At 58.2% G+C, this 27,289-nt stretch overlaps 1 protein-coding gene across 1 annotated transcript; it reads left to right on the forward strand.

Annotated features, from left to right (window-relative positions):
• Nucleotides 1–21,671: 21,671 nt before the first annotated feature.
• Nucleotides 21,672–26,743, forward strand: RNF112 (ring finger protein 112). Its single transcript, XM_054709657.1, has 14 exons — nt 21,672–21,725; nt 21,900–21,940; nt 23,406–23,640; nt 23,799–24,002; nt 24,114–24,239; nt 24,362–24,466; nt 24,825–24,875; nt 25,129–25,185; nt 25,264–25,338; nt 25,450–25,564; nt 25,708–25,874; nt 25,949–26,002; nt 26,100–26,174; nt 26,273–26,743. Exons 1-14 carry the CDS (start codon nt 21,672–21,674, stop codon nt 26,741–26,743), a joined length of 1,830 nt encoding a protein of 609 aa, XP_054565632.1.
• Nucleotides 26,744–27,289: the final 546 nt, after the last annotated feature.

Raw genomic sequence — 27,289 nt, forward strand, 5'->3', positions numbered from 1 at the left:
GTCCCCCCCTATGTCCCCCCCTTTGTCCCCCTGCCGCTCTGTCCCCCCCTTTGTCTCCCTGCCGCTCTGTCCCCCCCTATGTCCCCCCCTTTGTCCCCCTGCCGCTCTGTCCCCCCCTTTGTCCCCCTGCTGCTCTGTCCCCCCCTTTGTCCCCCTGCCGCTCTGTCCCCCCCTTTGTCCTCCTGCCGCTCTGTCCCCCCCTATGTCCCCCCCTTTGTCCCCCTGCCGCTCTGTCCCCCCCTTTGTCCCCCTGCTGCTCTGTCCCCCCCTTTGTCCCCCTGCTGCTCTGTCCCCCCCTTTGTCCCCCTGCTGCTCTGTCCCCCCCTTTGTCCCCCTGCCGCTCTGTCCCCCCCTTTGTCCCCCTTTGTCCCCCTGCCGCTTTGTCCCCCCCTTTGTCCCCCTGCCGCTCTGTCCCCCCCTTTGTCCCCCTGCCGCTCTGTCCCCCCGTTTGTCCCCCCCTTTGTCCCCCTGCCGCTCTGTCCCCCCTTTGTCCCCCCCTTTGTCCCCCTGCCGCTCTGTCCCCCCTTTGTCCCCCTGCCGCTTTGTCCCCCCCTTTGTCCCCCTGCCGCTCTGTCCCCCCCTTTGTCCCCCTGCTGCTCTGTCCGTTCCCCCCCCCCCGCCCCGCTGCACTGTACCCCTCTTTGTCCCGCCTCCTGCTCTGGACCCCCTGCAGCTCTGGCTCCCCCTCTGCCCCCCCTTCTGCTCTGTACCACCCCCTGCTGCTCTGTACCCCCCTCGCTGCTCTGTACCCCCCCCCGCTGCTCTGTACCCCCCTCGCTGCTCTATACCCACCCCCGCTGCTCTGTACCCCCCCCTGCCGCTCGGTCCCCCCCTTTGTCCCCCTGCTGCTCTGTCCCCCCCTTTGTCCCCCTGCCGCTCTGTCCCCCCCTTTGTCCCCCCGCTGCTCTGTACCCCCCCCCCCCCCCCCGCTGCTCTGTATCCCCCCTGCTGCTGAAAGCCACCAGTGGCTCCTTCAGCCTCAAGGTTGAGGCTGCATTCCTTCCTCACCTTGGGCTTGAGAGGAACTTGAAGCCGGTGTACCTTAAGGGCCTTATCCCTTATTGCCCGTAGCTCATAAAGCCCAGCCCAGCCACTCCAGCCTCCCGGCCTCGGCTGCTCTGGGAGCTCTCTGGTGGCCACCTGTCGGCCTCCTCTGTTGGCCATGAGTGCCAAGGGCAGGTCTCACTCTGCACCCTCAGCGCCTGTCCCAGAGCCTGGCACAGCCCTCATTCACAGACCAAATGTCTTCTGAGCAGGGACTCTGTGCTGGCTGCTGGGGATACAATATCTGCCCCCAGGGAGAGGCAAACACAGGCGTTAGCCAGTCCATCGCAAATGTAGTGTGTTATAAAAGAACCTTGGTTGAGTGGATGGACAAAGGAAATATGCAGAAGTACAAAGTAAGAAAGCCGCTGTGCCTCAGGTCCCCTCTGAATCCCGTAGGCAAGCCCAGCTGGCCTCGGGACCCTTCTCCCTCGGCCCTGAGCACTCGGCTGTTTCAGCGGACTGACTGCCTAGCCTCCCTGGTGCGGCCACATTTCTGAATTTTGCCAACAAGATGCAAATAGCAGTGTCATAAAGGTAGGTTTCTGCCCCTGTCCTGTCACTGGGCAGGATGTGGGAGTGCCAGCTGCCAGCTTAGACAGTGAGAACGAGACCACCGGGGTGCTGGCAGAGTGTCCGGAGGAGCGGGTCCTGCCAGCATCATGGACTGGCCCAGGGCTAGCTTTGGCCTGACCTCTAGGCCTATTTTACGTGCAAGCGAAAGAAACGTGGATCTAGTTTAAGGCTCTCTTTCCTGTTCCCACTGCTGAATGGAACCCGAGTGCAAATGCCAGCTGATATTAGCACCGGCTACAAAAAGGAAATAATGAAAAACTGGCCATTGAAACAAAATAAAATGTGTTCTAAGCCGAGTATCAAAGACTTTTGCAGAATACAACTATTAAAGGAACCAAAAAAGAAAGAAAAATTAAGCAATGAGATATCAACCTTATTTTGCCTATTAATGTTCTTTTAAGAATTTTATATTTTTAAAATATGTTTTTATTGATTTCGGAGAGGAAGGGAGAGGGAGAGAGAGAGAGAAACATCAATGATAAGAGAGAATCCTTGATCGGCTGCCTCCTGCACAACCCCCACAACCCGGCCATGTGTCCTGACCAGGAATTTAACTGTGACCTGGTTCACAGGTCAATGCTCAACCACTGAGCCATGCTGGCTGGGGCTTGCCTATTAGTTTTTTTAAAAAAGTATATGTGGTTGCGGCAAAGCAGGTGGTCTGCTCACTGGGCGACATGTGAATGAGCATTGGGAAGAGAAATTCGGCGACATGTACCAAGGTCAGGGGCCAGGATCCTGTTACAGAAACCAGAGAAAAACCAAGCAACGCTTAGAGAAGTGGAGTTACACTTTATTATTATTATTATGCACGGGCCCAGAGAAAAATGTCTTTCAACTTTCTGGGCAAAAACATGGAGGAAGCTTTTCCCTATTTATACTTTTTCCAGTTCTTTGTCTCCCAAATATGGGGTTTTCCGGTCCCCTTTGCAAGTTCTTTAAGAGCCCCAGGTGCTGTGGCCTTGAGACCTCAACCAAAGGCCTGGCCTGGCACCAGCACTGATAACTCCGTCTGGGGTGGTTTATGGCCTTTCTAAGATGGGAGTAAACAGGTCTTGCAGGATCAGACAATGAAAGGGGCAGAGACTAGACTATAGGCTAATAAGATTGTGTATTAGGTTAATGGCACAGATTCAGATTGCTAGACCCCAAAACTGTTTCATTTTCCCCATCATTCCCTCCCTTTGATCCTCAAGCTGATTTTTCAGCCTTGGGGATTTAATAGAAGATGCAAAGCTAGCGAGTAGGGTGTCAAGTCTCTTTTATCTTTATTACCCAAGGGATTGTGATGATAGTCCAGAAATCTGGTCTGGAGTAACATCTAGGGCTTACTAATTCTATCTGTTAGCTGTTCTAAACCTGTTGGCTCTCTTAGAGGAAGGGAGAGGGAGTCTGCACAGGTTTCTTTATTTCTGGCTTCAGAGCAGTGGAGTGGTGAGAAGCACGTTTCAGGGTTCTATCTATTTCTTCTTCAGTTGGCCCATCGTCCTTGCTCTGCTCATGTCTATCTAACTGCCTAATATATTCCCTCAAGATCCTGGCTCTGAATTCTTTCAGGGAAAATGGATGTCGGTGGGCTTCTCTGACTACTTCCATGCTGAAGGGGGACAGAGTTGTTGTTTTTTTTTTTCTGTTTTTTTTCAGAGCCAAGATATCCTTGCTGTCTGTCAGAGGGATGATGAGGCCTGGGCACCGTAGGAGGTGGGCTTGTGACCTGGCGGAGACAAACTGTATTATAAAATTTAGTATTATAGAGCAATTAGAACAGCAAGAGTAACAACAAATGGTCTGGTGGAAAGGAAAGAAAACATTTCAGTTCTAATAACTCCTATTGAAATAGAATTTTTCTCCTTAAAATTATCCTTCTGTTTATTAAAAAGAGCCAAATTTATCTATTGTATTTGATTTGGCCTGATGGTTTGTATAAACATAAAAAGAATGGTAACTGACCACCTTTGCAGGAATTTCATGATTGAATCTTAATGTGCCCCGTAGGGCCGGGAAGCCAAGCCATCCAGCTGCCATCAGGCCTGCCTGCAGTATCACTGAATTAGGTAAATTCCTCTCCTGTAGTGACTCCACCCAGGCCCATGCTCCAGGCTTTAAGGCCCATCTCAGTCCTCCTACTCATCGTGGCTCAGAGTGCGTGGGGGTCCCGCAGGGACGTAGAGGCGCCCCTATTGCTCCCCTTCTACTCAGACCAACCACCAGTGATGGTAGGGTTTGGGCCTGACGCTCCAGCACCAGCCATTTTCAGGGCTACCAAGCAGGATACCAGGCTTTTCCTTGGCACTCTTATTGGCTTCAAGTCTTCAGAGTTCAGGCAGGGCTCTTTAAAACATGATACTCCAGTCAAAGTTTTTGGTCAATAAGACTACTATTGGAAACTGGCCTTATTGAATATATGCAAAGAAATGTATTGCCATGATTTGTTTATTAAGTATTGCCAAATTTCGGAGGAATTGTATAAGGAGGAAAATATACTGACCTGCTTTAAGATCTTCTGATTTTTCTTGCCAATCCTTCCTATGGACTCTTCAGAGTAATATTTTTCTAAATGTATTATAATAAAACAGTAACAGTCTTTAAACGACAAGAAGAAATTTAAAATATGTAACCCCTTCTAGGATAGCTAACACGGCCATAACAATGATGCTCAGTGCGGGAAACTGGACACTTGCCAGTTGCTCCCAAAGACTACCAAGGTCGGTAGACCGGCACAGGTCTACAGCAATTGCTGGCAGCTGTATTCAACTCTGCGAGAGAATCAAAGGTTAACATAACATATTAACACGATGAAGTATAACATTGGTACATATCAGGCAGCCCAATCTTATGCCATTAATGATGATACAGGGTAGGGATATATAAGCATTTCTGAGAGAGGATGACTAAAGTTCACTGTCGACCCTTTTATGTAAAAGTAAACTGTTCTTGACTCTCTGGAGTCATGTCCATGGAGAAGGCACCAATTAAGTTCATCGTGTAGTTTTCTGTAAGTCACAGTTATCTATTAAGTGCCATTGGCTCCTCTTCACTGGTCACACTGGACATCTGTAGCGCTGTGTGCGGGGGACCATCCTTCTTCACTCCAGCCGCAAACAGTCTGTCCAATCTCCCTAGAATGCTCCCTAGAATGTATTCTGGCCCGGGAGAAAGTTGTTCGGCTGTACACAGGCGGCTTAACCCCTATACAACGGGGCTCGCACATCTGCCCAGAAAGCTGTAGTCTATACGCTAAACATGTGGCCATAGGTCCTTCTAACCCAACAGGGTCTCAGGCAGTCCTCCAGTCAGACTCCTTCTGTCTCGGAGAATTTCAAAGTCCGGAAGGCTCTCCGATCCAGGGAGAGTGCCTTCCCTAAAATACCTCAGTATACATTCCAAGGGCGTTTTGGCCGTGCTGGCTCCCCCTCCCGTTGTGAAGCAGAGGAAGACAATTCCTACAGAGGGAGAAATAGAAACAGCGGGAGTTCTGGAGAAAACTACAGACCTCAGCTTAGCAGTCCTCCCTCCCGGGGACTGGGGTCCGACCTGTGGGGAAGAATGACTTAGTCGGCCTGGAAAAGAAGGCAGAGGATGACAAGGGTGTGCAGGGAAATTTCTTGTGGACTGAAAGCCTGGAGGGCCTCCTGAAAGAAAAGATCTTCGATCCAGTCACAGATGCTGGTCAGGATCAGGAGTGAGGAAGGAAGGGAAAGACCAGGTTATGTCCTCTAGGAGGATCCTAATAAATAACTGAAAATGGCAAGCCAAACAAGACATACAAGATATATAACCAGGGTAGACGGAGTTCATGAATAGATGATTATAATAATACTAGTTGGATTTCCTTTTAACATTTCTCCTTTTCTATTATATACATAACCTTTACAAATTTTATACTTTCAAATTAGACTTTCAACCTTCTTTCTATGTCCTTTTAAAAAAAACCCATATATATATAATCATGCCTCAGACCGTCTATTAAGTATTTTTATTTTCAGTAACTTGTACTGGCCTTCTTTTTCTTTTTTCTTTAAATTGTATTAGATTTCCTTATTCTTAGAAACCTTAATCCTTTAATGATTACCAAAAGGTAAACAGTCAGTATTTCTTAGATTAACATTTATGAACATTCTTTAAATATACTTTTGCTTTCAAGAAAATATACCTTTAACAAACTAAGAGCAGGCAAATTAAAATGTGTAATATTTTATGCTAGTTTTCTGTTTTTGCCTTATTTTTATGTACACAGATTTTCTGAGCCTTTTTAATAGTTTTATTAAAATTCTTTATTATACCTTAATAATCTTGGGATTTGGTCTTGACTATAGAATTAATTTTTTTTCTAGTAAGGCCAATAAAATATTATATCTTAAAGTTCCTTTGCTGAACATTCCGATGCAGCCCATGAAGCACCCACCCAGTAACCCCGCCCTGCCAGGTTCAGAGACAGAAACCTTTTTAATCAGGCTGGACAATGAGGTTTTCTCTGTGTGTATTGGAGAGGTTATAAAGAAAATAAAATGGGGCAGAGATTTATTGTGCTTTGCAGAAAGCTTGTGGCCTTGAGTTCAGCATAGCTCAGATACGCAAAAATTAACAAAACCTCTCTTCCTGTTCTCCCCGCCGATGCCCCCCCTTTCTGCATTAACTATTTACTCTGTCCTTAGCAGGGGAAACAAGGCAAATGGTCTGAGATCCTGTATAATTAAATGGTCTGAGATCCTGTATAATTAGGCTTTTTACATTTACAAGCCCTAGGCTAGGGCTTCTCTATCTCAGCAGGCTGAGATCCTATTACCCTACCTAACGAATCCCACCACCTCCACCTCATCTCACACCCTCTCCGGAGCAGTTTTCAGCTCTCTTCCTCCCCCAGTCAGATTGGATGCTGTCTCTAACAGAGACCCACTGTAAATCTGTCAGGAAGGACAGGCAGGTCGTAGGTCTCGGGACCACATGATTCTCTGCTTGCTAGAAGGGCTGAAAAAGGCAGCCCACAAAGCAGTTAATTATAAAAAGTTAGCAGAAATCACCCAGGAAAGTTACAAAAATCTGGCAGTCTTTCTCTCTCACCTTACACAAGCTGTGAGAACATGTACTAATCTTAACCCAACAAGCCTTAGTTCTACCTCAGGCAGGGGTGGGGCCCTGTAAATCTCTCTGCCCAGCCAAGTTTAGCAAGTCCTGCCTCTCTTTCTGCCTTTGGAAACCTCCGTCAGCCAGAGGAGATAAGAAAGCTGTAAACAACAGGTCCTTCGTTTCTTGAAATTTTAATGCGTCCTTTGCAAATGGTTACCTTGAAAGACTTTTCTCTTGCTTTTCCTTACAAGTAATCTTGGAACTTAGCCGGCCTCTGTTTTAACCTTCTCTGGGCTACAACCTTCAAAAATTTATACCTTTAAATCAACCCTAGAATTCCAAAATTTTAACCTAATACAGCAAAATCACAAATCAGGGAAGAGCAAACCAAAGCCCCTACTATACAAATATAGGCGGAAATTTTATTAGCTAAGCGGGTCGATTCCCCCCTGCCCCCTGACAGAGAACAAACATCCCTAAGAAAAAATCTCAGCAGCTGCTTAGGACTTTTGCAGTCTATCAGGGGGTCCAGCCTTAAATAAATCAAACGTTTTAGCCAGACGAGTTAACAAAGGTGCAGGATAACACAAAGTAGCTTTCCCTTCACCGGGCTCTCACACTTACATTTATATACCAGTCAGTGAACAGATAATTATGCTGAGACAAAGGAGGGAAGGGGTGGGGGATCTACTTTCATAGATCCACTTAGATGCCTGCCTGCACCACATAATGGATAGGAGAGTGCCTGCCCTCTCCTTCCTCACTCACACACTTCCACCCACTGTCTTCTGCCCCTAAAGGCAGGCTTGACCTTGGACTGGTCCCCCGGAGGGTGGGGGGTGGGGGAACTCACATGTCACACATCTGGTCCAGGAAAGGGCTTTCTTACACTCACATTCATACACCAGCCAGTCCAAGCTTTTGACTTCTACCAGAAATTTACTCAGAGTTGAAACAGTCCACCTGATTCCTGATTAATTTGCCTGAGGAAGCTGTATGGCTTCCGGGGAGGTGATCAAGCTCCCCCTTCCACTCAGAGTGGGCCTGACTGATAGGGCCCCTCCCTTACCGATTCTGACGACAGGTCCAGAAGTGTCCATCTACTTTCTCCAGATGCCGGCCGGGTCCTGGGCTGGAGTCCCCCAGTTCAATTCTGCTAACTCAGCAGAGCCATGCCTCCCGGAGGCCTATCTGGTGCCCCCGGGGCTCCAAATCCGGTCCACTTACTGGAGGCCAAAAAGACCAGCACAGTTGGTTCTCAGTCAGGGAGCCAATAATGTTACGGAAGATCAGAGGAAAACCAAGCAACGCTTAGAGAAATGGAGTTATTATTATTATGCACGGGCCCAGAGAAAAATGCTTTTCAAATTTCTGGGCAAAAACATGGAGGAAGCTTTTCCCTCTTTACACTTTTTCCAGTTCTTTGTCTCCCAAATAGAGTTTTTCCGGTTCCTTTTGCAAGTTCTTAAAGAGCCCCAGGTGCTGTGGCCTTGAGACCTCAACCAAAGGCCTGGCCTGGCACCAGCACTGATAACTCCGTCGGGGGTGGTTTATGGCCTCTCTAAGATGGGAGTAAACAGGACTTGCAGGAGCAGACAAAGGGGCAGAGACTAGACTTGTTTTATATCCACTTTGTCATGGTGTATAATTCTTTTTTTTCACTTTGCTGGATTCTATGTGCTGATATTTTGCTAAGGACTCTTGCATCTACTGATGAGGCATATTGGTTTGGGTATTTATTTTTTAGAATTTCTTTTGTTTTGGTATAAGGCAGTACTAGGTTTATAAGTAAATTGGGAAGTGTTTTCTCTTCCTTCCATTTTTCTGGGAGAAATTTTATAGAATTCATGTTGATTCTTCTTTAAAAGTTTGGTAGATTCTCGGAGGAAATCATGTGATCCTGGAGATCTTTTCCCTGGAAGACGTGCCACTTCGTTCTGGCCGCCATGGTTTTTGAAGAGAAATGTGTGTCGTCTGAAATGTTTTCCCCGTATATAAAGTGTTGTTTTCCTCTGGCCGCTTTACATACATTACCTTTGGTTTTCAAAGTCTGATTACAATGCATCTTGCCTTGAACCTCTTTGGGTTTACCTGTGTGTGGTTTGCTCGTCTTCATTAGTCTGTAGGTTATGTCTCTGTCAGATGTGGGGCGTTTCAGCCATTATTTCTCTGCGTACTTTTCCTGCCTTCCTTTCTGGGCCACTCCTTCAGGGCTGCTTTGTTACAGTTCCACAGGCCCGAGTCTCCACACCCCCCCCCCCCCTTTTTCGTTCTGTTGTCATGTTGGGTATTTCGATTGTTTCGTCTTCCAAGTTGCTGATATTTTCCGCTGTCCCCTCCATTCTGAGCCCTCCACTAAACATTCTATTTCAGTTGTTGTATTTTCAGTTCTAAACTTTCCATCCGGTGGTTCGGCGAAGCTTTTATTGTTTTGCTGAGACTTTCTCTGTTTTCATTGGTCTCAATGTGTTCGTAATTGCTGTTTGGAGCATTTATCACGGCCGGCCGCGTCACACTCTGTCAGGCGTTCTAACGTCTCTGTCATCCCGGTGTTGGCATCCAGTCACTGTTTTCACTCAGTGTGAGATCTTCCAAGTTCCTAGTGTGATGAGTGATTTTTCGAACAGAATCTGGGCAGTGTTGAGTTACGTTAGGAGACACTGATTCTGTTTAAACGTGTCTGCGCTGGCTGTCCCGGGCGCCCCTCTGGCAGGGCAGGGTGCTGCCTCGCGTGCCTGGGGAAGGGAGCCTGCAGGTTCCTCCTCCTGCCTTGCCCGCATCCCAGGGGCCAGGCTGGGAGGAAGGTCCGGGCGCTCCTGCTGGGCCTCCTCTGATACAACCTGGGGGAGCGGGGAGGTCTGGGCTCCCCACCTGGCAGTCTGCGGGCCTGGAGGGGGCGGGCTGCCCCTCTGAGGGGTCTGGCCGCAGTAGAGTACTTATTGTCCAGGAGTTTTCCGTCTTGCCAGATTTTCCCTTTCCTGGCTTCTTGGCTAGAGGGAGCAGGCTTGGGAGGAGGGGGTGGGGGTGGAGGAGGTGGGGTAGGTTGAAAGGCTTGGGGTGGTGGTGGTGGTGGAGGGGGTAGGGGGAGGTGGAAAGGCTTGGGGGGGTGGTGGTGGAGGGGGGTAGGGGGAAGTTGAAAGGCTTGGGGTGGGGGTGGTGGTGGAGGGGGTAGGGGGGAGGTGGAAAGGCTTGGGGGGGTGGTGGTGGAGGGGGGTAGGGGGAAGTTGAAAGGCTTGGGGTGGGGGTGGGGGTGGAGGGGGGTAGGGGGTAGGTTGAAAGGCTTGGGGTGGTGGTGGTGGTGGAGGGGGTAGGGGGAGGTGGAAAGGCTTGGGGGGGTGGTGGTGGAGGGGGGTAGGGGGAAGTTGAAAGGCTTGGGGTGGGGGTGGGGGTGGAGGGGGGGTAGGGGGTAGGTTGAAAGGCTTGGGGGTGGGAGGGGGAGTGGTGGAGGGGGTAGGGGGAGGTTGAAAGGCTTGGGGGTGGTGGTGGTGGTGGAGGGGGTAGGGGGAGGTTGAAAGGCTTGGGGGTGGTGGTGGTGGTGGAGGGGGGCAGGGGGGAGGTTGAAAGGCTTGGGGGTGGTGGTGGTGGTGGAGGGGGTAGGGGGTAGGTTGAAAGGCTTGGGGGTGGTGGTGGTGGTGGAGGGGGGAAGGGGGGAGGTGGAAAGGCTTGGGGGGGGGGGCAGGGTGGAAGGGGGCGGCGGGGCTTTCTGTTTGTCTCGCTGGCATTTCCAGGTGCCGGCACGTCAGTTCTGGGTCTGGGCAGCGAGGCAAACAGCAAACCCGGGCTCCTCCTGTGGTTGCAGGGACGCCCAGCCACAGCCTTCCCTCTCCAGCTCCCGCGCCTCCCCGGGTGGTAGCTGCTGTCTAGGCTTCAGGCGTCCTTCGCACCGGAGCGGGGAGCAGCCGCCCGCCGTGCTCCCTCGGGTGGAAGGCCCTCGGCCGTGTCCACCCAGAGCAGCGGACTCGTCCTCACGTCCTCCCGGCTGCACACCGCCAGCCCGGGGCGGGCGTTCCGGGCAGCCGCAGGCGCCCTGTTCGGGAAGCGCTCACGGATGTTCATTCTGGTGCAGGGGGAGGGCGGGTTGGTGAGGAGCGGGGGAGGGAGGAGCCTGGGGTCTCGAGCCTGTGTCTGTGCCAGGCGTGTCTGTGCCAGGCGGCCCGCAGGCTGCGTGGTGCCCATACCGCCCACAGCCTGCGGGCCGCCTGCCTGTTGGTCCTGGAGCGTCGGGCAGGCACGGCCGCCTGGACCGTGTGATCCGGCTCCTCTCCCTGCAAAGCAGAGGCAGACTGCAGCTGGGCAGCCTCCTTCCTGACCTCGGGGTCAGCTGTAACTTCCGCTCCCTGACCTTGGTCAGCCGCTCCTCAGGCCTGCCGTCAGCAAACACGCCGGACCGCGGAGACAAGGCCGCCTGGCGCCGCCCAGCCCCGGGCTGCGGGCCGGGAGGGGAAAGCAATTGGCCAGGGTTTAGAGAGAGGGAGAGACGTGTGTGTGTGTGTGTGTGTGTGTGTGTGTGTGTGTGTGTGTGTGTGTGTGTGACAGAGGGAGGGGGGAGGGGGACTAGAGGCAAGTCGGGCGTGGCTGTGAGTCCCTGGGTGCCCTCGGCTCCCCCTGTGCAGTGGAGCGCACCCCTCTGGAGGAGCTCAGAGCACTGGGGACCTGCTGGGCCAGGGCGGCGGGCAGAGCCCCGTGAGCACGTGATCGGCGTGTCAGCGGCACCAGTGGGCAGTGGTTACCTGTTGGGCATCTGTCCTCGTTCCCCGTGTGCTCCCTGAGATCCTGCTCCTGTAGGAATCTCTTGGCTTTTGGCAAAGCAAAGGAGGTCAGGCTTTGGGGGGAGGCTGAGAGCCACGGCAGGAGTTGGGGGGACGTGGGCACAGTGCAGTGAGTGGCATGGGCTTCTGTCAGTGAGCGGAGCCACTCCGCCCGGGAGCTGGCGGGACGAGGTCTGAGGGTGCTGCCCGGTGCCCCGCACGCTGCTGGTCTGGCCCACGCTGAGGACAGCCTTATGCGGGGGTCTGGTGCCCCCACGACTGAGGACAGCCTTATGCGGGGGTCTGGTGCCCCCACGACTGAGGACAGCCTTACGCGGGGGTCTGGTGCCCCCACGACTGAGGACAGCCTTACGCGGCGGCCGGTGGGTTCGGTTTGGCTGTCCGCCCTTGTCCAGCTGTGAGTCTCTGCCTCTCACTTCGGAGGGGCCGAGGGCCTGGGCTCAGCTGGGCAGAGTCTGCAGTGCGGGGTGTGCTCTCAGCGCCAGCTGGCCCAGCGCTCCGCTTCCTGGCTGACCGCCTGGGTGCTCCGGGCCTGGTGGGCAGCTTGGGAGTCGGAAAGAGGGTGGCACAGAGCAGGGGAGGGTCTGCAGCCAAGTCTAGATTCTGATCTGGGGGGAAGACGAAGCAGGAGGGAGGGCTGGTGCCAACAGCCACGGGCCTGCTGGCCAGTGTGACTCTCCAGAAGGACGCTGTGGTCTTGGCGCCCACCACTGGCATCGCCCTCCTCTCCTGCGGTGCCACCAGCAGGTACATTCCGCTTGGCCCTGCCTCTGCAGCCCGCTTCCTGCAGCCATGTTTCACTGCGGCTTCTCTGTTTTCTTCATTACACTCAGCAAATGGCTGCTGGGCTACCGCAGCCCGACCGTTTAGCTGTTGAAGCTTCAGGATAAGACACGGTGTGGCCCTGGCTGGGTGGCTCAGTTGGTTGGTGCATCGTCCCGCACACGGAAAGCTGGCACGTTTGATTCAGGGCACAGACTTAGGCTGCAGGTTCAATCCCCTGTGTATGGGCAGAAACTGATCAATGTTTTTTTCTCTCTTCCCCCCTTCCTAGCTCTAAAATCAATGAACATATCATGGGGTGAGGATAAAACACGCAGCCCCCCAAAAAACCTGGTGGTAGCATTGGGGAAGTCATTTAAGCTCTCCAAGTCTCATTTTCCTCACCTGTAAAATGGGGGTGGGGGGGTTAATTCCCATCTCAGGGAGTGTGAGAGTTAGAGAGGTGCCTCCTGCCTCTCCTCCCACGCCCATAGATGGTCTCCAGCTCCCTCCCCTCTGATCTGCTGAGCCGGGTGCCAGAGCGAGGGCCCAGAGGGGCTGCGGGAGTTCTGCCCACTGGTTCTCCGTTGTTTCTAGTTCTGCGCTCGAATGCAGGCCCTCCTGGCCCCTGCAGCCTCTGAGCTCCTCTCCCATCGTCACACGCATGCTGTCACTGTGCCTGTTCTGGGCTGAGTTGTGTTCCATCAAAATCCATCTGTTGCAGTCCTACCCCCAGCGTCTCACATGTGGCCGTGTTTGAGCTCGAGCTTCCAGTAGGTAATTAAGGTGACAGGAGGTCATTAGGTGGCCCTAAGCCAGTGACTGGTGAGCAGAAGAGATTGGGACACAGAAGTCACAGAGGGGAGACGAAGTGAGGACACGGAGAAGCAGTGTCTAGACGCCCAGGAGAGGCCTCTGGGCAAGATGAACCCTGCCGGCACCTGCTCTCCAACTCCAGCCTCCAAAGCGACGAGAAAGGCTGTGTCTGCCACCCAGTGGGTGGTGCCCTGTGGCAGGCCACCCGCCAGGGCCTCCCCCAGACCTCACTCATGGCCAGATGAAGTCTTTGCTGTCCAAAGCATCCATTGTAGATGTTTAAAATGTGCCCGGCTTCTGTAAGCTTCAACTAGTACTGTGCCAGAACTTCTGGCTGCGGGCAGGGACTGCCCATGCGCTGACCCCACCCTCCACTCGCCCGCCACACCCTCCCGGCCACCTGCTCCCCGTGGGCCTTCCCTACCCACCGCCAGCACTGCGGCCCTGCCAGGGGCAGTCTCTGAGGGCGCTGTGGCTGAAGGAGCCATGGTGGGCATGGTAGGTGAGACTTCTAATCAGGAATGGACTCATCCTGAGGTGCAGGCCTGGAGGTGCCAGAGACCAGCACCACACTGTCTAGTTATTAATCACACACCATCCTATCTAATAAAAGAGTAATATGCAAATTAACCATCACTCTGCTACACCCACAAGCCACTCTCACCAGCCAATCAGTAGCGAGTATGCAAATTAACCCAACCAAGATGGCTGTGGCCACAGAGAGAGCAGGAGGGAGGCTTGGATTTTCCCGGCAATGGAGGAAGCCAAGCTTTCCACACACCCTGGCCAGCCCAGGCCTCCGCTTAAGGCTACAAAGTTTCAATTATAGAAGATAAATAAATTCCAACAGAAATGGCTGCCACCACAGAGCAAGCAGAAGGCTTGGCTCCGCTCCAGGCTACAAAGTTTCAATTGTAGAAGAAAAATAAATCCCAGATACCAGGGTCTCCACTTCGGTTGCCAGGGGCGTGGCCAGCCTGCAAACCACCACAGGCCCCTCTCCCAGGCCACCCCACACCCCAAGGGAACCCCCACCCTGATCTGAGACACCCTTCAGGGCAAACCAGCTGGCCCCCACCCATGCACCAGACCTCTATCTAATAAAAGAGTAATATGCAGATTGACCATCACTCCAACACACAAGATGGCTGCCCCCATGTGGTCAAAGATCCTGCCCCCATGTGGACACAAGATGGCCAGCAGGGGAGGGCAGTTGGGAGGGACCAGGACTGAAAGGGAGGGCAGTTGTGGGCAATCAGGCAAGCAGGGGAGGGCAGTTAGGGGTGACCAGGCTGGCAGAGGAGGGAAGTTGGGGGCAAACAGGCTAGCAGGGGAGAGGTTAGACATCAATCAGGCTGGCAGTAGAGTGGTTAGGGAGTGATCAGGCTGGCAGGCAGAAGCGGTTAGGGGCAATCAGGAAGGCAGGCAGGTGAGCAGTTGGGAGCCAGCAGTCCTGGATTGTGAGAGGGACATCCGACTGCCCGTTTAGACCTGATCCCCCGCCCGTTTAGACCTGATCCCACTGGGGGCGCTCCCTGACCCACTGGGATCGGGTCTAAACGGGCAGTTGGACATCCCTCGAGGGGTCCCAGATTGGAGAGGGTGCAGGCTGGGCTGAGGGACACCGCCCCCCGTGCACGAATTTCATGCACCGGGCCTCTAGTCTCTCTGTATAAAAGCCTAATATGCAAAGTGTCCCTTCAGGAGTTCCATCGCTCGCTATGATGTGCACTGACCACCAGGGGGCGGTGCAGAAGGAAGGAAGGCCCTGGCTGGCAGCCAGCACTGCTAGGGACCCCACTAGTTCAGGTATAACTGGACATTTAGGATGCTTTACAACTTCCCCTTTAATTAAAAAAAACTTCTGTCTTTGGCCACATGGCCAGTGGAAAACCTCAAAGCTGCAGAGCAAACGAGAGCTGGTGGGGGGCTGAGAGCCTCCCTCTCACGCTCGCAGCCGATGGGGCGGCCCCCTTGGAGCGGCTGCGTGGGGGGCTCCCCCCACACCCACTCAGGCGTCAGACGGGGCCATGGGACAGCACGCTCAGACAGAAAAGTGCCTGAGCCCCTCCAGACCTCTGCCCCAGGGCTGGCTCAGGGCTGGTTGACACTCAAGGCGCCCGGGAAGCGGCTGTCTGTCATGACTCAGGACACACTCTGGCCACACGCCTCCTGCTTACACTGCTTATGGTTCCCAACATCATGGAGGTCAAGCCGGAGATCGAACCCGGCCCGGTGGGTGCTCCCTGACCCCCTCAGGCCCTGGCCCTGCCTCTGCTCTCACTCCAGCCCCACCCCACGCCAGCCTTCGCGTGTGTTGTTCCCTGCGCCCGGAATGCATGCCTCTCCTTCCCCTCCTGTTCATGGGGGTTCATTCTCACCCCCCAGCAAGGCTGGGTGAGGGCTTTTCCAGGTCCATGGTCCCTGGACTCTGCACAGCGCCGGCCCTGCTCAGGGCAGCTGCCGGGAGCTGGGGGCAGGGCGGGCAGGGTCTCCCTCTGTAGCCCTTGCGTCCAGGCCCAGGCTGGGCACACAGGAGGCATCTCCTGAGCACGAGGGACACCTAGGAGAGGGGCACGTTCCCTGTGGGAAGTCTGAGCCAGCTGGACCTGGGTGAGGCTGTGAGGGCCTCCCAGGGGTGTGGCAGGGCCAGGTGTGGCGACGCTGGGCTACGGGAGCTCACAAGGCGCAGGGGCAGGTGAGGGTGCCACACAGCCCTCCGTCCCTCCGTCTGTTGCTGGCTCCGCCTGGGCTGGCTCCGGTGAGGTCTCAGCTCTCCCAGCTGGGTTCCTGTTTCCCTGTCAGCAAAGGAGCTGAGTCACCTGTTGTGAGCATCATTGGGCAGCTCAGTGGAAGGCACTGTGACCCCTGAGTTGCTAAGCAAATGTTGGTTCATGTTCTCCTCAGAAATTCTTTCAGGAAGCCTGGGGTTGGATTGATGGGGGCCTTGGGAGGGAGGCGAGGAGCTCAGCCTTGCCTCCAGCCCAGCTGGAGCAGGTGTCAGGGTCAGGGTCAGGGTCAGGTCAGGGTCAGGAGCAGCACACGTGGGCCTGGCTCTCCAGGGTCTGGACAACTTCCGCCAACGAAGTGTCAGGGCCTGGCCTCAGTGTCCCTCTGCCAAGTGCCCTCCCGCTCTGAGCACAGAGGGCAAGAGTAGACACCACTTGTAGCCAGGCCGTCGGCGGGGTGGGCATGTGGCTTCATTCCTGGGGAGCTGAGCGGACAGTGGCCTCTCCAGCTCATCAGGGCTTAGGGGTCTGGCTGCAGCTTGGAATGGGCTGACACAGGGCCGGGCCCCTGTGAGAAGGGGCAGAAGGCCTGGGAGGGAATTCCAGACCCCGCACGGCCTTATCTTGATCTTCATCCAAACTAACAGATGCCAGCCGAGTGTGGAGGCTCCTGGGGAGCAGCGTGGCCCCCAGCTCTGTGGTCTCTGCTTCAACGTGTCCCAAGGCCTCTCCCCCTTCACCCCAAAGAGGCCTGACCCCCAGGCCCAGCTGCGCTGGCATCTCAGAGGCGTGCACAGGGGTCCTGGTGCGGATGCCCTGTGGCCAGGCCGGGATTAGCTCAGGGATGGCCGGGGGGGCCTGCGGATGCCCTGGGGCCAGGGCGAGGGGTGAGGGTGAGGGGCAGCCATGATGGATGGGCACCAGGCAGTTGGGGATCCCACAGCGCCCACCCCCCAGCTCACCACACCTGACAGCACCCTGAGGCCTCTTCCTGAGCCTGCAGGGGTCTGGGGGGCAGAGTCTGCAATGGTGCCCTGCAGGCCTGGGCCGCCCTGGCGCACGCCGCCCCCTTCACAAGCCGGGCTCCGTGTCTGGTCCCTCTGGGTCTGCGCAGGCGCGGTCTTCCCGCTGGAAATGTTTCCTCACCCCCAGCCTTCACCGACCAACGCACCCACTTTTCAGGCTGAGCTTGGGCACTGCTTATATATATATATATATATATATATATATATATATATATTTTATTGATTTTTTTACAGAGAGGAAGGGAGAGGGACAAAGAGCTAGAAACATCGATGAGAAAGAAACAGCGACCAGCTGCCTCCTGCACACCCCCTACTGGGGATGTGCCCGCAACCAAGGTACATGCCCTTGACCGGAATCGAACCTGGGACCTTTCAGTCCGCAGGCCGACGCTCTATCCACCGAGCCACACCACTGAGCTTGGGCACTGCTTTGCGGAGAGTCCCTGCGCAGGTGCCCAGACCGATGAGGTGCCTGCGGTCCTTCCACCTCCGCTCACCGCCCTCCTCAGAGCGCTTTCACCCGGGACCTGTCTGACCACCTCGCCGGGCGCCAGGCGGGGGGAGCCCGAGACCACCGTCCACTCCCCGGCAGGCATGGTGCCTGGCGCGCACTGCTCAATACAAATTTGTCCTGGGGCCCCAGCCCGCTGGCTCCATTGGTTGGAGCGTCATCCCGTGCACCGGAAGGTTGTAGGTTCGATTCCTGGTCAGGGCACATACCTAGGTTGTGGGTTCGATCCCTAGTCAGGGTGCATGTAAGAGGTGACTGATCCCTAGTCAGGGTGCATGTAAGAGGTGACTGATCCCTAGTCAGGGTGCATGTAAGAGGTGGCTGTGTCTCTGTCACATTGATGTCTCTCTCTCCCCCTTTCTCCCTCTCTGAAAATCAATTTGAAAGTCTGTAATATGGATGGATACATATAAAAATAGGTAACTGGATGGGCAGGCATGTGACCAGTGAGAGATGAAAGGATGGACAGTGGCTGGTGGACTCACTCACCTGGCAGGCATAGGGACGCCGTGGGTGGAGTCAGCACTCGGCACATCCTGCCCAGGGAGCAGGGGCTCTCCTGGGAAACCCCGCTGGCTGCCCTAGAGGCCTTCGCAGGCTTCTCAGTCTGAGGGCCGCACTTGCACCTCGGCAGAGACCGCGGAGGAGAAAGATGCCGTCTCGCCTTGGCCATAGCCAGAGGGAGCTGGGGCACTTGGGGAGAGGCACGGTGGACGGTGGACGGGGTGGTGAGGCTCAGGCTGGGGTGGGGGTGGCTTGGGGAGAAGCTAACAGTGCTGCTGGCTCAGGGAGGTGATAGGCAGAGGGGTGCCACCTCAGCCTCAGGGTCCCAAGTCTGGGCTTGTGTCCTCCACTTTGCCCAGGCACTCACCCAGCAGGAAGTGCCCCTGGGCAGCTGGGTCCTCCCGGGAGAGGGACACAGGGCTGGAGAGCTGCAGCCGGCCCAGGCTGTGCGACCCCCGCGTGGCTGCACCTGGCTGCAGCGGCCTCCAGGCGTCTCCCAGGAGCAGGGGAGAGGCGCTGTGGCTGTGCTCAGCATCCGCCTTGCAGGGCCGGCCTCCGCCCCCGCAGCTCCCAGGCCGGGGAGGGGGAAGGAGCAGGACTCTCTGGCAGAAGGGTTTCTGGTCCTTTGAGCCCCTCCATCACACGCAGGAGACCGAGGTGCTGTGCCCAAGGCCACACCGGAAGCTGGGCTCAGGACCACCCCAAACTCAGTTGCCTGCTTCGGCATAGACTGGCTGGCTGAGTCTTCTTCCCCCTCCCAGCCAAGTGGCTGAGCTGCAGTGAGACCACAAACTTCCCCATGCTGTCAGCACAGGGACAGGATCTGCCGCCCAAGAAAACCACGGAGCCCTGACCGGTTTGGCTCAGTGGATAGAGCAGGCGTCCTCAAACTACGGCCCGCGGGCCACATGCGGGTGTTTTTGCTGTTTTGTTTTTTTACTTCAAAATAAGATATGTGCAGTGTGCATAGGAATTTGTTCATAGTTTTTTTTAAACTATAGTCCGGCCCTCCAACGGTCTGAGGGACAGTGAACTGGCCCCGTTTAAAAAGTTTGAGGACCCCTGGGATAGAGCGTTGGCCTGCAGACTGAAGGGTCCCAGGTTCGATTCCGGTCAAGGGCATGTACCTTGGTTGCGGGCACATCCCCAGTAGGGGGTGTGCTGGAGGCAGCTGATTGATGTTTCTCTCTCATCTGATGTTTCCAACTCTCTATCCCTCTCCCTTCCTCTCTGTAAAAAAATCAATAAGATATTATTTAAAAAAGAAAAGAAAAGAAAAGAAAACCATAGAGTGTAGTGATTTAAAAGCCTGGTATGGGGCCCGAGTGCCTGGGCTTGGGTTCCAGCTCTGCCATTAACAGCTGTGTGACCTGGGACAAGTGATTTAACGGCTCTAGCCTCAGTTTCCTCATCTGGAACACAGTGCCTCCCTCGTAGGCTGTGTTGATGAGGGTGAGTTCATGTATATGCTTGGAACGGCACCGAGAGCAGGAGTGTGTGTTCTGTGTTTGCATATGGGAGTAAGTGTGAGCTCATGTGTAAGTGTGCGCGAGTGTGAGGCCCTCCGTGCACAAGCAGTGTGTGTGTCTGAGTGTTAAATAGCGAGCAGATGAGCGTGTGTGAGGTACAGTTGTGAACCCAAGTGCACTTGTGTGAACCGAACATACACATGCATGAGTGCTGGGGGTACAGAGAGAAGAGAGAGTAGTGAGGGTGTGTGTGCCGTGTGGGGAGTGGGAGCATTTTCCACACGTAGGTGTGTGAGTTACATGGAAGGCCGTGAACAGGTGAGGCGTGTGTGTGCCTGTGTCAGGGGACTCCGAAGCCTCCGCAAGCAGGGTCCAGTCTGAGAGACTGGGTTTTGGGCTCCGAAGCTGGTTTTTCCAAAAGTGACTTCACCTGTCACCTCCTTCTGGCCCAGCGGCTGCAGCTGGAGCGCAGGCTGGCAGGGAGCTGGGCCCCAGGAGACTGGTCCCTCGGGGGGTGGGGGTGGGGGTGGGGGTGGGGGTGGGAGCCCGATGGCTGCTGGATGGACCAGTGGACACAGGAATGAAATAATGACCGAATTCACTCCAGCCCCACAGCTCAAGCTCCTGAAACCAGGACCACCCCCTGCCCCGGCCCCTCCCTGTCCGTCCCCTTCTCACTGAAGTCACCTCTCAGCCCCAGCCGCACCAGGCCTGTCCACCTTGCAGGGCTGGGCCTGGCTCGGTGTGGCCTTTCCTTTCCCATGAGCCCTGGGGTGGGTCAGGGCCCATGGAGAGCCCGTGTGGAGCCCTCACCGTTATTAGAGAGCAAGGCGCATCCTTTCCTTCCAGACAGAGGCCCCGTGCAGGTGACGCGGCCAGGGTCGCCTCTGGGCAGGGCTTGCCTGCAGGCAGGAACTGGCCATGGGCCCGGCCCGTTGACCCGGGAGATCTTCCTCCACCTCAGAGTGAACACAGATAAGGAGCTGCCCATAGCCCACACGGAATTGATGCTTTCACCATGAATTTTTAAAAGAGGATTTAAAGAATCTTTACAATGTTGAATTTGGTAAGAACCAATTACTTACTATTGTGTAGAAACACTCAACCGCCATTCCTGCTTTGGTCACCCTGATATTCCAGAACCTCGTTCAGTGCTTGGCACTTCGTAGGTGTTCAGATACCTGTTGGCTCTGTGGCACCCGTGACTGGCTCTGACTTCACAGAAGACGGTGCGGCCGCGGTCCCCGGAGGACATGGTGGCGGGCAGCAGACACTGGGTTAAGCAGGCACTACCTTGATCTTGACGTTTCCTTTTTGCAGTTTAGACTCATTTTCTCATCAGGTTTCTGATAGGTCCTCCCTTCCCCCAACTGGTGGGCGGAGTCTGACGGACGCTGCGGCCTGGACAGACCTGAGCACCTAACCAGGCACCTTATGGACTGTACACTGAACTGCCAGATACCTAAGCCCTTGTGCCTATATGACCATTCATTAAGCCACCACTCGGCGCGTGCCCAGTACCTAAGCCCCCGTTCCTTCCCATTCCTCCCCTCAGAAGGCGTGCTCACCTCTGCACCGGCTGCTGCTCTCCCCTGCGAGACAGCCCGGCAGGTCTCTGTGCCCCCATAAAGCCTGTGGTCCCTGTTTTCACCCATCCCGCGACTGGACGCGCTCACAGGCCTATGGACCAGAGGACACGATGGGCCATCCCTGCCTGACCCCAGGAGCAGGCCAGGCCTTCCTCCGGGCACAGGCTCTCAGCGGGGTGCTCTCCCCTCCCGCTGCCCCGCTCTCCCCGTGTCCCACAGGGAGCCCTCCGGTTGCCCAGGCCTGGGGTGGGGGCTCTGCCGGGTGGCTGGGCCTCCCTCCTGCCCTGTCCTTCTAACCTGTTGTCCACGCAGCGGCCAGAGTGACAGGGCTGCATCCTGGGGGTGTGACCAGTCCGCACGTCGGCCTGAGCCCGGGTGGGGCCTCTTCTCTGGAAGTCACGCGCAGTGTGAGCTCGGAGTGTGTATTTCAAGAGAAGTCTGATGGGAAAATGGAGCATGCACCCTCCCCCTCCTGCCCTTATCTTTTCCGTTTCCATGGTGACTCACCACTTTGCCTGCCGCATGCATCCCAGCCTCTGCCAGGGACTCAGAGCCTGGCCGGTCCCTCCCTCCTCTGGGCCTGTTCCTGCAGCCCTGCCTCCTCCCCCAGAGGAGTCCAGGCAGCCTCCTCTTCCCCACCGACCTCACATCTATTTTTCAGCTCTGGCAGCAGCTCCTCGGGGAGACCATCCCCCACCCCCTCCGCCTGCCTGAGGTCTCTGGACGCACCAGCCCTTCCATCCTCACGCTGCCTCAAGGTCTCTGGGCCTCCGCCCTCGGCCTCTGGACCAGCCCCACGCCCAGCCTCCCATGCCCAGGTCCGCCTTCTCAGTCATTTCCTTTTGTCACCGGTTTGGCAAACAGGCAAGTCTTCTGCTAAGACGTGGGGAAAAGCATGGGGGTGGGAAGGGGCTCCCTGGAGATGGGGTGGAGCAGAGGGGCGATGGAGAGGCCATGAAAACCCAGGATTGAGACAGGAATCTGGATGCTTTCCTAATACCGTTTTTTGTTATTTCCCCTGCCACATTTCTCCCCAAGGAGAGAAACCAGAGCTTCATGGGAAACAGCAGCAACAGTTGGTAAGCGGCAGGGCCGGCTGGATATGGGTGAGGCCTCCTGGGTCGGCTGTCCGGGAGGCAGCTCCAGGTTGGATCTGCCCGGATCTGGAGAGGAGGTGGTGCCGGAAATGGCGGGTGCTGCAGGTGGAGCTCAGGAAGGGGAGCGTGGGAGCGTCTGAGAACCAGGCCTCTGCCCCCCCCACGGGCTCCACCCTAGGGGTCCCGCCTCCGGTGTGGTTAGGAGGTTGCAGAAGGGATCAGCCTTCGGCGGCCCTAACTCCTCCAGGGGCCCTGGCAGCAGGGGGCTGTGGGTGAGGTTTTCACGAGCATTTGAGCCAGGCGCTGATGGGGTGCAGGCGCTGATGGGGTGCAGGCGTTTGGTGGGGTGCAGGTGCTGATGGGGTGCAGGTGCTGATGGGGTGCAGGCGTTTGGTGGGGTGCAGGCGCTGATGGGGTGCAGGCGTTTGGTGGGGTGCAGGCGCTGATGGGGTGCAGGTGCTGATGGGGTGCAGGCGCTGGGTAGGGTGCAGGCGCTGATGGGGTGCAGGCGCTGGGTAGGGTGCAGGCACTGGGTGGGGTGCAGGTGCTGGGTGGGGTGCAGGCGCTGATGGGGTGCAGGCGCTGGGTGGGGTGCAGGCGCTGGGTGGGGTGCAGGTGCTGGGTGGGGTGCAGGCGCTGATGGGGTGCAGGCGCTGGGTGGGGTGCAGGTGCTGGGTGGGGTGCAGGCGCTGATTGGTGCAGGCGCTGATGGGGTGCAGGCGCTGGGTGGGGTGTAGGAGCTGGGTGGGGTGTAGGCGCTGATGGGGTGCAGGCGCTGGGTAGGATGCAGGCGCTGATGGGGTGCAGGAGCTGGGTGGGGTGCAGGCGCTGATGGGGTGCAGGCGCTGGGTAGGATGCAGGCGCTGATGGGGTGCAGGCGCTGGGTGGGGTGCAGGCGCTGATTGGTGCAGGCGCTGATGGGGTGCAGGCGCTGATGGGGTGCAGGCGCTGATGGGGTGCAGGCGCTGGGTTGGGTGCAGGCGCTGATTGGTGCAGGCGCTGATGGGGTGCAGGCGCTGATGGGGTGCAGGCGCTGATGGGGTGCAGGCGCTGGGTAGGGTGCAGGCGCTGATGGGGTGCAGGCGCTGGGTGAGGTGCAGGCGCTGGGTGAGGTGCAGGCGCTGGTGGGGTGCAGGCGCTGGTGGGGTGCAGGCGCTGATGGGGTGCAGGCGCTGGGTGGGGTGCAGGCGCTGGGTGGGGTGCAGGCGCTGGTGGGGTGCAGGCGCAGTGCCGGGAGCACCATCGCACCAGCTCACTCCGATGGCCCCTGGACGGTGAGGGAGCAGCCGGAGGGGGACCTTGCCCGGGGGTGGGGTTGGGGCGGGGGGGGGCTGGCCTGGCAGAGCCAAGGTTTCACCTCCAGGCAGCTCTCCGCCGCCCGCGGTTCTGACCCCAAGTCCCTGCCCCACGTGCCGCTCTCAAATGACCCGTCTGCCCGCCCCCCCAGGTCCCACGCACCGTCCCCCCGGCCGGAGCTGGGCCTGGGGTCCCGGCCCCCGGCGCCTCGGGAGCCGCCCGCCTGCGCCCTCTGCCCGGGGAGGCTGCGCGAGCCCCCGCGGGACCGCGGCCCCGACGCCCGCAGCCGGTGCCCCCAGCGCCGCCGGGGCCGCCCGCGGAGGGGCCTCCGGGGCCTGGAGGAGAAGATGGGGCGCCTGCTGCGGAGGCCGCCGCCCGCCGTGCAGGTGGGGACCGGCCCGGAGGCGGGGCGGGCGGGGAGAGGGCGTGGCTTCGGCCTGTCCCGGGGTCGGGTGAGAAGGGGGGCGGGGGGGGGGGGGGCCCGCACTCCAGCTTGGGGTCCACTCCCGCCAGCCGGGCGCTGACGGACCCCCCTCGGGCCCAGGAGAGCTGCGCGGGGCCGGAGCCGCTGCTGCTGGTGCGGGTCGGCGCCGCGGGGGGCCCGCTCCTGAGGATGGGGGCCGTCAACCGCTGCCTGAAGCACCCGCTGGCCCGGGACGCCCCGGTCTGCCTCCTCGCCGTGCTGGGGGCGCCGCGCTCCGGGAAGACCGTGCTCCTCAACCGCCTGCTCCAGGGGCTGCCGGGCCTGGCGAGGGTGGGCTCCGCCGGGCTGGGGCTGGGGCTGGGGCTGGGGCGGGGGCTGGGGCTGGGGCTGGGGGGACGGGCTGGGCACACCCTGACGCCCTCCTCTGCCCGGCAGGAGGCGGGCGAGGGCTGGCCGAGCGGAGGGGGCGCCCCGCCGGGGTGCAGATGGGGCGCCGACGGCCCTGACAGGGGCGTGCGTGTGTGGAGCCACCCCTTCCTGCTGGGGAAGGAGGGTCGGGAGGTGAGGGAAGGGCCCAGCAGGTCCGGGTTGGGGCAGGGAGATGGCAAAGGGGAGGAGAAGGGAGGAGAGCGGTGCGGGAGGAAGTGAGTCTGTCCCGCCCTCAGTGTGCCCGCCCGGCACAGGTGGCTGTGTTTCTGGTGGACACCGGGGACGCCATGAGCCCTGAGCTGAGCCGAGAGGCCAGGACCAAGCTGTGCGCCCTCATCATGATGCTGAGCTCCTACCAGGTGAGGCCCGGGACCTGGACGCTGGGTTCGGCCCTCAGAGCCGGGGACGGTCACTCTGCCTTACAGGCTTTTGTGTCCAGGGTCTCTGCAGATTCCGGGGTGCCCCCGCAAGGGAAGGGTGCCCCCAGTTGGTGAAGGTGGGAGCATCGCTTGTTCTAAAGGAGGTTGGAGTCCCTGGGGGGCAGTTGAAGTTCAGGATCATCCCCGCCTGCCTTCCGTCCCCCTGGGCTGTGCAGACCCCGGGGCTGGGCTCTCCAAGGTCCCGAGACCCACCGCCGTCTGTGAGCTCCTCCTCACCGGGATCTTCCCGGGATCTCTGCCTTCGCCGACCCTCCCCCATTTGTTCTCCTTGTTCCAGATCCTCCACACTTCCCAGGAGCTGAAGGACACAGACCTCGAATATCTGGAGGTGAGGACACATCTGGGGTTGGGGTGCCACCGTCCCTGCCCTGACCATAAGGCTAGAGGGCTGGACCCACCGGAACCAGGTCCTCCCAGTTCTGACCTAGCATCCATGACCTGCAGGTTTGGTGGGTTTGAGGCAGAGGAGGAAGCCCGAGACACCTGGTGGGAGGGGGCTGGGAGCGTGCACCGTATGTGGGCCCCTGGGGACGGAGACATCGGCCCTGGAGTGGCCCAGCGGTGACCCTCATTGCCTCTAGATGTTTGTCCACGTGGCTGAGGTGATGGGCAGGCATTATGGGATGGTGCCCATCCAGGTGAGAGACCCGTGTCTGGACTCGTCACTCAGACCCAGACCCCGCTGGCTGCCGGTGTCAGGAGCCCTTCTCTTCCAGCACCTGGATCTCCTGGTCCGTGACTCACTGCACCCCAACAAGGCAGGGCAGGGGCCCGAGGGGGACGCCCTCCGGGTGAGTGTGCAGCGGGAGGGGTGCAGGGGCGGGCAGGCAGAGGCGAGGGTCCTGCAGGTCAGCTAGAGAGGGGGCTGGACCCCCAGCTCAGCGATCTCCTCCGTCTCTCAGAAATCTGGCAAATACCCCAGGGTTCGGGAGCTGCTGCGAGGGAGGCGAGCCCGCTGCTGCCTCCTGCCTGCGCCGAGGCGGCCGTGGGCCGGCGGAGACCCCGGGAGCCCGGGCAGTAAGTGTCCCAGCAGCAGAGCCCCCAGCTTGCCCTCCTCTAGTGCCCGGACCCGCCTCACACTTGCCAGTGTCTCCCCGCCTCGGACCCCTCCTCCTCCCGAAGCCGGTCCCGCACCCATCCTCAGCCGAGTCTCTTCTCAGGCCCCGAGGACGATGCCTGCCCCCTGCGGGCCTACGTGGCCGAGGTGCTGCGTGCCGCCCCCCAGCATGCCAAGAGCCGTTGCCAGGGCTACTGGAGTGAGGGACGCCCCGTGGCCAGGGGGGACGGCCGCCTGCTCACAGGGCAGCAGCTAGCTCAGGAAATCAAGGTGTGACACCTCTCCAAAGACCCAGGAGGGCGCCCGGCCCCTCCCGCCCTGACTCCCTCACGATATTTCCGCAGAACCTCTCGGGCTGGATGGGGAGGCCAGGGCCCGGCTTTGCCTCTCCGGATGAGGTACAGAGCTCCCCGGGACCCAGGGGGCCGGGGGAGCGAGCTGGTGCACCGGGCCCCGGGGAGGCGGGAGAGGCAGCCTGGGTTTTCCTGTGGACAGATGGCCGCCCAGCTGCACGACCTGAGGCTGGTGGAAGCTGCCAAGAAGGAGTTTAAGGAGTATGTGCAGCAGCAGGTGAGTCCCGGCCTGTGGGGCGAGGTGTCCCACGAGGTGGGCCCGGGGGAGAGGCTCTCAGATCTCCGGTCAGGGAGCCCTCTCTCCTCCCGGCACAGGACGTGGCCACCAAGCGCATATTCTCTGCGCTCCGGGTCCTGCCGGACACGATGAGGAGCCTCCTCTCTGCCCAGAAAGACGCCATCCTGGCTCGCCACGGAGCGGCCTTGCGGTGCCAGGGGAGAGCGCCGGCCTTGGAGGCCCTGGAGGCTGAGTTGCAGGCCCAGGCCAGGGCCTTCATGGACACCTACACCCTGCGCTTCTGCGGCCACCTGGCCGCCGTGGGCGGGGCCGTGGGGGCCGGGCTCATGGGCCTGGCGGGGGGCGTGGTGGGCGCGGGCATGGCCGCAGCGGCGCTGGCCGCGGAGGCTGGGATGGTGGCCGCTGGAGCTGCGGTGGGCGCCACAGGGGCCGCCGTGGTGGGGGGCGGCGTGGGCGCGGGGCTGGCTGCCACCTTGGGCTGCATGGAGAAGGAGGAGGAGGAGAGGCTGCAGGAAGGCGACCGAGAGCCGCTGCTCCAGGGAGAGTAACGGGCCCAGCAGACAGGAAGCGGAGGGAGGTATGCGAGGTGGGAGGGAAGGAAGCGGGGGTTCCGAGGACCCCCATGTCCCACACTGCCTGAGTGAGGGCCCGGGTCTGGGAGGCTGGCTGAGCTGAAGAATCCGGGGCCCCGGGAGGGGTCCAGGGGCAGGAGCGGGTGGGTGGTAAGTAGGATGTAGGGCTGTTTCGGTTGCAGGCCATTGCTAACTGGCCATTGACCCAAATAAACCTGCCACGTGTCCCCACAGTTGTTTCCTCCCCCCTCCCTGCCCCGGCTCACCCCTGGGCGGACGCAGGAAGCTGAGCGAGCTGGACCTCCCCGGGGCAGAGGGCTTGTCCTTTCAGATGGGGGCAGCCCTGGGTTCAGTGACCTTGGTGATCAGTATTGGGGAGCACTAAAGGGGGGCTGGGGAGGAGAGAGCAGGGAGGCCACTGGACAAACCAAAGACTCCACGTGTGGGGGGCAGTGGCCTGCCCCCCGGAGTGGGGAAACCTGTCCCTAGGACTGCTCCCAAGCTGCTCAGAGGACTGAGGGG

Source organism: Eptesicus fuscus, chromosome 20 (genome assembly GCF_027574615.1).
Source record: "Eptesicus fuscus isolate TK198812 chromosome 20, DD_ASM_mEF_20220401, whole genome shotgun sequence".
NCBI classification, from domain to species: Eukaryota; Metazoa; Chordata; class Mammalia; order Chiroptera; family Vespertilionidae; genus Eptesicus; species Eptesicus fuscus.